We start from the raw sequence: 9,546 nt of genomic DNA, 5'->3' as shown, positions 1-9,546 counted from the left end.
CATGCTGAGTCAGCCCAAAGTTGCCCAGAGTGTTACTCAGGTCTTTAGTCCCTTTGTCCTGAGGGTTGTCCACATGAATGTTAAAATCCCCAACAATAATTACGCAGTCGAAATCAACACAGATCACAGACAGCAGTTCACTGAGGTCATTGAAAAAGTCTGTGCAGTATTTGGGAGGCCTGTAAACATTAAGAAACACAACTTTGGATGGGGCCTTCAGCTGTAAAGCCACATATTCAAAAGACTGAAAACTTCCAGGAGATAGCTGCTTACATTGAAATGATTCATTAAATAAGACAGCAACCCCCCCCTCTGAATTGATCTGTCTGACTGTAATACAGTCACAGAGGTGTTGCCTGACGGTCTGTTAGCCAATCCCAGAAGATTTGTGACATACTGGCAGGCTACACCAAATGGTCACTTTATTAGGTACACCTTGCTAGTAATATGTTGGACCACCTTTCCCCCCCCAGAATTACCTTAATTCTTCATGGCACAGATTCAACATGAGGTTGGAAACATTCCTCAGAGATTTTGGTCCTTGTTGACATGATGACATCACGCAGTTGCTGCAGATTTCTTGACTGCACATCCATGATGCGAATCTCCTGTTCCACCTCATCCCAATTGTGCTGTGTTGGATTGAGATCTGGAGACTGTGGAAGCCATTTCAGCACAGTGAACTCATTGTGATGTTCAGGAAACCAGTTTGAGATGATCTGAGCTTGTGACAGACATTGTCCAGCTAGAAGATGGGAACATTGTGGTAATAAAGGGATGGACCTGGTCAGCAACAATACTAGGATACACTATAGTGTTTAAGCAGTGGTCAGTTGGTGCTGAGGGGCCCAAAATGTGCCAAGAAAATATCCCCCACTCCATTACACCACCAGCAGCCTGAGCTGTTGAAGCAAGGCAGGATGGATCCGTGCTTTCATGTTGTTTACACCCAAATTTTGACCCTATGTCACAGGAAAAACTGAGACTCATCAGACAAGGTCTTCTGTTATCCAATTTTGGTGAGTCTGTGTGAGCATTTGCACCTAGAGAACTGCCGCTTCCTGAATATGTTCTCTTTTTCAGACCACTCTCTGTACACCCTAGAAAACCCCACATAGATCAGCAGCATGAACGTGCACCAAGGACATCCGCGTAAATTAAGCACTCAGGGTCACAGAGACCAAATGCACAGACAGGGTTGAGGTCTGCTGATTCTTTTGACTGAGCGCTTCAGCCGCCTGTTATCTCTTCCCTCCAGGTGTACCCGGGAGCAGCAGGCCACAGCATGAGTACCGCCATCTCTGCGGTGCCAGCCGGCACAGCCGGCGTGCAGCGGCTGTATTGCGGCCATTGTCTGATGCCCTCTTTGCACTCTGACAGGCACAGAAAGGCAAAGAGTGAATGAGAAAGAGAAGAGGATCCAATTGTGAAGCGGAAAGAATGACAAAATACAATAGCGGCAGGGAGAGACAGGGAGAGAGAGCACAAAAATAGAAAGTGGTGACAGCACAAAAGGAGTAGCAGGCTTCACACTGTTAAGAAGGCATCGCTTTGGATTATCCTCTGGCACAATGCATCGCAGAGTCAAGACATACAACCACATTACGATGAAAAGATATCGATATGCTTACAGTAGGTATCTACTAGTTGTTCTTCTGCAAAGTTACTTCTGTGTGTTTTCATTACCAGCCTCGGATGTTTTCTGCCATCTCACCGAACTTTCCTGCACACTAAACCACGCAGCGCACTGACGCAATCACAGGCTGCAGGTTTGTCCCAGTGGAAGTCGGTTTATGTGGTTTCTCTTGAATAATGTGAGAGCGGATGATACTTGCAGGATTTCAAAACTCATTTGTTGTTTTAGAAGTTCATTCACTCACATGTTCTCCTGTTTGCAGGCTGATTCATGAAGGATGTAACTCAGCAGTCTGCACTGTTTACATTGTGTTTTATGCACGAGTCATTATATCCACTCTTAGATCCAAAATACGAGTTCTCCTCCTTGGATCTCTCAGATGATTACAACACTATGCCACTACCCTATGCTATAACATACAGATTTTCTCTATAGTTTGCATTCTTGTGGGTTTTAAAGATGTTTCAGGAAGCTGGAGCAGATGTTTTGGCCTGTGTACGTCTGCATGCATGTGCAGGCTTGGCGGCGGTTTGGTACATCATGGCCGTCTTCCCTTAGCCACATGAAGCCATAATGTGCAGGACACACACTAACTCACACACGTGCACCTCCAATGAGTCAGAAAGTGCCATGGCAAATTGGATTTGCCACGCAGTGCCCTTGTTATTGTTACCCGGGTAACCAGCCACCCATTCACAGTCATCCCATTTTTTCATCTTTCTTATAGAGAGAGAGAAAAGGCCGAGGCCTGGCTAAAGAGAAAAGGAGAAGGAATGAGAGAGGTCGCCTTTCTCCCCCCTTGTGTCTTCTTTTTCTCCTCCACTCCTCATCCTGTCTGGCTCATGCTCACATTAGTCTGTGGGAATGATCAAACGTGAGTTGGCCTGAGGACACTTTTCCACCGTCCTCCAAAAATGATGTGATATTTTTTGCCTTCACCTCATTCCCACCACCTCAGATGAATACCCATCTGTCAGGGTGCAGCAGAGGAAGTCAGGCTGACATCAAGAACTTTTTGGAGGAAAGTTTTCCCATAAGTCTCCTCGTTAAAATGATCAGTCCTGGAGCAGCACAAACTTTACTGCAAAATGCACTTTGTGTATGGCAGTTTGTGTAGTGTCAGCTTACTGTGGGTTGGGCGTATCTTCCTCTTTATTCACATTCTTAGTATTACTGCTTGTTTGTTTATTGCTTTAAGTCGTTATTGCATTATTGAAGAGCTTCTCAGTTAGTGTTATATCAGCAGTTGTTATGCACTGACACCAGATCACAGTTTGGAAATCTTTCACGAGAAAAGCCTGCAAGATGTTTTATTAGCAGCATGTTTGTTCCCTTTAAAATATAGTCTAAAAGAAGAGCTTTCTATAATTTATTTATCCCAATTAGAGCTGCTTAACATTTCTTTTAGAAAGTAATTTTTACACTAATAATAGCAATAATTTGCTAAATTACAGCAATTACAGCACAACTCACGGCCACATCAAGTGTGTTGGGAAAAAATCGTCAGAAGGGAACTTGTTGTGTAACAAGCATTGCTATTTTGCAAAATATCTGTCCTCAAAAATGCACAACGGAATAGATGGAGTCGACATCAAGTAACGATGAGCTGGTCCTGATGTCCCTGAAACAGGAAAAAGAAGAAACTGAGATTCTGGGTTCATCTAATTCTCACTAGCAGAAAGCAGCAGGGAGAATTTCATGGTTTGATCCAGGAGATGAAGCTGGATCACGACTGCTATCGTACATATTTCAGGACGTCAGTTTGAGCTCTCGTTGGCAGAGTTGGGACCACATCTGAGGAGGAAACGAAATCATTTCAGGGAGGCGATTGACCTGAGTCAGCATCTAACTGTGTGTCTGAGGTAAAATAGTATCATTTTACTATTTGTATGTCACTGTATATTCAATACCTGTGCACATTTTGAGCAACAAGCTGTCACATTGCCAAATACAGTGATCTGATTGGTCAGATCTGTTTATGGTCGTACGTGAGAGTGAAAAATATTTTTGACTCATTAAATTTTCACTCAGATTTAACACATCTGGTGTGCAAAGGCCTTTTCTCTAGTGAGAAAAGTAACTCACAGAAGTAACTTTTTATTTAGCTGGCATGTTGGTTACATGCCCAGGCTTTAACTCATTGCATTTCCTTCATTACATAACCAGCAACAGGCTCGTCAGTTTCCCTCAGAGCAACAGCTAGAAGCTAGCCAAAACTGCTTCAGAGACACAGTCATTCTTGTATTTAACTATTACTGGATTCATTCGACTTGTATGCAGCCGTGTGGAATGTGAGTAACAGTAACAGACCAGTAACAGCTTTCTTGAACAGCAAAACAAACACGTTAAGCTTCTCGCTACAGAAAAAGTTGTTTGCGTATGTGGTGTACAGTGTTGGTCAAGTTACTTGAAAAAAGTAATCAGTAACTAATTACGGATTACTTCCCCAAAAAAGTAAAATGGCCTGCATTTGTATAGCGCTTTACTCAGTCCCTAAGGACCCCAAAGCGCTTTACACTACATTCAGTCATTCACCCATTCACACACACATTCACACACTGGCAATGGCAAGCTACATTGTAGCCACAGCTGCCCGTTACTTTACTGATTACTTATTTTCAAAAGTAATTAATTACTTAGTTACTTAGTTACTTTTTCTAAACACAATTTACAACCTGAATAGGTGATAAATTGATAGATCTTTCAGCCCAATTCTACTTTTTCTGCATAATCCATCATACAAAATGTAATCAAATGGAAAAGTCTCTTTTTAAAACTTGTTTTATTAGTTTTAATCTTTTAACTTTATGCATCAAGCAAAAATTTAATTATATGCAACATTCTCTGACTGGAAGAAATTTGTTTAATATTTAAACCTATTTTCTGCACATTCCAGCACATAAAATTTTTTTTTTTGTGTGTGTGTTTACACTCTTTCAAATAGATGCAAGTAAAACACAGCAGAAAATAAATAAAGTCAAAGACTAGCGGTCCTTTTGCTCTATTTTTAGGGTAGGCGGAGGTTTACCTTGGTGCAGGTGTGCTGCGGCGGTCAGTGGAAGAATCCGCGAGTTTCTCTGTGAGTTTCCCATTACGTCGTTGCGCACTCGGTGCTTGCTTGGAAGTTTAGGGGTTTTTTTTCGCTGTAAAAAGAAATTTTCTTCCCACGCACAATGGACACTAATGTTTTTGTCACTTTTTATGGAATCAAACTCAAAGTAAGGTCAGTACTTCCACGCTTTAAACGCTGCACGCTCATACTCTCTCCCGCACTCTATATTAGCCACTGTTGATCTGCACACAGCTGTTGTCACAAACATTGCACTCGCTTACGTCACTGTCATGAGACATTCTCGCAAAAAAATCATGGTTTTAGTAACGCGGTATCGCAGCGTTCCTACGGGAAAGTAACAGTAATCTTATTACCATTTTTGCAATAGTAATCCCTTACTTTACTCGTTACTTGAAAAAAGTAATCGGATTACCCATCTCTGGTGGTGTATGCATCAATGGTCCTAACCAGGCTGAACAAAATACCAGAATCTCCAGAAGGAAAGTAAAACTGACCTAAATGCTAACTAAAGGTCTGCAATATAAAGGAAAAAATTTCAATAACAACACTGACTATTTTTGTGAGTATATATGTGTAAGGGGTAGGAATTAGTGCAGTGAATGTATAAGTGGACACTTTCTTTTTTTCTTGTTTTTAATTTATAACATTAACGTTATCATCTTTGCCAGAGAAGCGTTTAAATGACTGAAACTGGTATAAAAAGACAAAAAAATGGGGTGCATCCATTAAATCTGTCAGTGCAAGCCTCTCAGTGGCCTTTTAAACTTGTGGCCACAGAGACCAGTCACAGCTTTTAATGCTAGCTCAGGGACGATAACAATATAGAAACACACACTCAGTGATGTGCTCTGTTGGAGTCTCCCCACCAGTCCATAAACATTATTGGTGCAGTTTGTCTTTAATGCAAGAGCTCAGTTGTCAAGCGCCACAGAATTAGCATGGATGCTAAAGAGCTGCTGCTTTCATGCTAATAACTGATATTTTAAGCCGTGGTAACAGGCAACATACTGATGCATATTTTCAGGGCCAGCAGAGCGGCTGTGTAGGAGGCTGAAGCCGCCTATTCAGCCTCCTGGGATACTCATCATCTGGCTCGATTCAGATGCCAAAGAGCTCCATTGTTTGACCCCATTCAAACGGCACCATTGTACAGAGCCGGTCTGATTGTGCGACAGTTACAACTGTGTATGCGTGTTTTTGTGTTCACTTGTCTGTTTGTGTTTTGTTTTGGTGGTATTGTGTGTGTGTGTTCAGTTGTATCATATGTGTGTAAGAGTAATTTGTGCGTATGCGTGGTGTTGTGTATTTGCATTTCCTGAAGCAGGGGCTTTTTCTCTGGTGGTCAGAACAAATAGCCGGCCATTGAAACGCAGCAGGGCAAACGCTGACCCCATTTTCCGGCGCTGCAGGCCGGCAACAGTTCACGGTTACAGAAAGAGAGAGAAGAGAAGCTCCTATATTTTCCGACATCTGCATGTACCATTTTTGCATTGAATAAAGTGAGCCTCGGTTTAAGGGAAAAACAACAACAACAATGTTTTGCACATAATGATGACACAGTCAACAGCAGAACCAGCTCGTTATAGGAGTGCACAGATGGGAGTGGGATGAGTCTGCATAAGACAGTGGGCTTTGCTTTGCATGTGTCACTGTGTTTTCTGTTTACTTGCCTGCCTGACCAGTGACTCTAGCTCCCTGCGACACAGAGCAGCGAGTCAAAATGTCACTGCTGTTAGCCGTGAAGCAGCAGTCTGGTTGGCGAGCATTAATTATGATCTGTCACTTAGTCCGACACTCGAGTTTAACTTGCAGGGAGACAGTGTGGTTCTTGTCGCGTTAATCAAAGAGAAAGATCTTTGCAGGGCTGCGTGATTACAAGACAGCATTCAGAAGAAGAAGCCTTTCAGATTGCTCTCATGCACAGTTTTCATCAACATACAGTTACTTAAAATTCTTACTCTTCATTTTATTTGTTTGCCGTTTCTCTGAGCATTGCACACTCTGACCTTGGGTGAATTTGCAGGGAAGACTGTGGCACCTGAATGTTGCAGACCTACAAACTATGAAAACATCCACTTTTAAAGAGGTGCTGATATTTACTGGTGCTCAACCTGGATGCTTCCTTACGTCTTAATTCCTATAGAAGCAGCTGACTGCTCTGCATGGAAACGTGGACCCTCAATAAATATAAAGCAACAACTCTGAGTAAAATACAACTAAAATATATCAAATCAAAGGCTTATTTATTCAAATAATTAATTGTAAAGGAAAACGTGCTTGGTATGAACTGAATGTATACTAAGTAAAATTCATTTGACATTTAATTTACATTGTATTTATTTAATACAATTACATGGAAAATTTAATGTAATTGAATTGGTTAAAATCAGAATTTGGGGCCAGATTTCTTTGTTTCTCTTTTTTGAATGACTTCATCTTTGGGTTTTGAGTTGCAGCGGCCAGTTTTAGCCATCTTCACAGATTCTGTGTTGCTTCAGATTGGCAGATAAGATTTGAACACATCTCTAACAAACACGACACATTCTGTTCCTCTTATCGACCTCACACAAATAGGAAATACTCTCATAAAGCGAGCCTTTCTCTCAACCCAAAGACGTTCTTAAAACAACTCTTTGGTCTCACATTCTTTGCGTGTCCTTTTGCGATGTGTCCGGATTGTCTGGACTAGCCCCAGTGAAAATGAGTTTATTCCCTCAAGCTTTGGCCTTGAAGGGAGCCAGCGGCTGGGGAGAGGAAGTCTGAAGGAAAAGTGATAATGAACTGACTTGAGGCCTACTTTCTATTTTGGTTTGAAATTGGTTTGTCTAAATGGGGTGAGTCAGAGAAACTGCTTTCTGGCAGATGTAGGCACAGAGTGAGAAAGAGGAAGAAAGTTCTGTCTGCCTGCTTTTAAAAAAACAAACCGTTTCCATCTAAGAATAAATTAAAGGTCAAAAAGACACAAAGCGCTGCATGTTAGCAGTAATTTAGGAGTGGACATGAAATGCTTGAAAGAGGCTGGTAAAGGGCCTCCTGGGGATGGACCAAAGCTTTTTAAAAAGCTGGAAAACTACTTCAGACTTATAAAGTGCACTAGAGAGTTTGTCATTAAGCAACACAACATGACAGGACTCCAAAAATATATCCAAGCCGTTTTACATGCTTTTGTTTTTCTCTAAAACAGCACAACACATGAGTTCAGTGCCAGCCTGTGCTGTTTAACCCCCTTTATCTCTATTTAGGTCAAGCTGCTAAACATTAGACTACCTGACAAGATTTCTTACAGTTTTAAAGACTTATTTACCTTAATTCCTCCAGGCGCATGGCATAAAAACTATTCAGTAACAAGGACTCAAACGCCAAATGCAGGTGACAAACATTTAGTGAGAGTAAAGCACCAATCTGGTTTGGAGAAAGCCTCACTGAGGATCCACAGCAGCTCCTGAGCTTGATACCTTTGAGAGAAGGTGACAGCTGCAGCTAAAGTAGGGAATGAGAATAAACGGGTGTGTGGGGCGAGTGATTATATATGTATGACCAGTAGGGTAGTGGGGTCTGGTCCAGCTCCTGAAATTCTGATAAATTCAAAATAAATACACTTGTGAGTAATTTATATCTATTTAAATTCCTGTCCATGAAGCATTGGGCTTTACTTTGTTAATCTCTTTAAATGATTTGTTTCTTGCATTCTTACTGGATTTAAAGGTATTACATGCTGATACCTGCAGATAAAGACTGAGGATGTCCAGTTGAGGTCAGATGCTCATTTTGGGGTTTGGGGCTTTTAGTGATTTCTTCTGCTTATACCGGAAGTTTGTTGATGGTCACCATAAGCATTTATCTTATATTTCTACTGTATTTCTCATCTGCTGTTTTTACTATTTGTTTTTAATTGTTTTTTGTATTATAATTTATTTTGTTTCTTTAGTTCATATTTAGATTTTTTTTTTGTCCTGCAGGGAAACATGTTTCTAACCAATTAAACTTTGAAACTTGAAACTTTTCCACCCAATTATTTTTTTAAAGTCCATTGAAGACGTATCCTGTTTATTCATCTTATCCTGGAAAAACAACAGCTCAAGGAAAACATTAAAAGCCCAAAATTACCACTACATTCATACCTGTGATGAGTGGAGGTGAACGCACAGCTGTATGGTCAATAAGTACCACAGACTTGGAGAGGTGCTAGTATCACTGTAGACTCTAATTCTTGTTCCACCGGAGACATTTACAATGACCATTACATTTGTTTCTGTTCTCTGCGATTTATAGAAAGACCTTAAAACCTTGGCAGTCAGCAAGATTTATCAGATTGTCGTGTATTCAGGTGAAATGAAAAAAATATTCATTTATAAAGGACAAAGAGCTGGAGGCGACATCTCTTTATTCACACGTGCGAACGCCCTGTCTATAAATGCATGATTATATGGAACAGATGACAGAGACCAGGATTAATATCCAGTCCAAAGATAAATTAGTCACTTTTTAGATGCATCACTCAAGTCAAGCATTGCTTCTAAAGAGAAATCTTGTACTAAACAATTGTGTACTGTACTAAAAGTTGACTGAATACTTTAACACTGAGAATGAAAGAATCCGGAGGCTTTACGCTGTTTTAAAGCATATTTGTAAAGGCCAGAAATCTCTGTTTGCGCTTCCTAAACACAGATTTCAAGTGTGTGACTCAGTGTAGTCTTGAGCAAAAGACTGAAATGTAAAAACTACTATTCTGCGAGAGGTTCTCCCACTCTGTCTGAATCTAAATCTGTCTCTTTCAGAGCAGGTGAGTGTGCTTATTTGCTGCATGAGCAGCTCTGTGGAGGCTTTCAGCAACAGC

General features: G+C 41.0%; 1 protein-coding gene across 1 annotated transcript in view; it reads left to right on the top strand.

The window, feature by feature from the left end:
• The first annotated feature begins 1,516 nt into the window (after positions 1 to 1,516).
• Positions 1,517 to 9,546, top strand: part of ripor2 (RHO family interacting cell polarization regulator 2) — a 67,903-nt gene continuing 59,873 nt past the window's right edge. The window contains exon 1 of the mRNA XM_005728443.1: positions 1,517 to 1,632. Within this exon, the coding sequence (XP_005728500.1) occupies positions 1,572 to 1,632 (61 nt within the window). The 5' untranslated portion in view covers positions 1,517 to 1,571. The remainder of the gene's footprint in view (positions 1,633 to 9,546) is intronic.

This window comes from Pundamilia nyererei, unplaced genomic scaffold, assembly GCF_000239375.1.
Source record: "Pundamilia nyererei isolate P.nyererei 1_Seehausen unplaced genomic scaffold, PunNye1.0 scaffold00028, whole genome shotgun sequence".
NCBI lineage: Eukaryota > Metazoa > Chordata > Actinopteri > Cichliformes > Cichlidae > Pundamilia > Pundamilia nyererei.
This window is presented reverse-complemented; position numbering and strand designations above follow the sequence as displayed.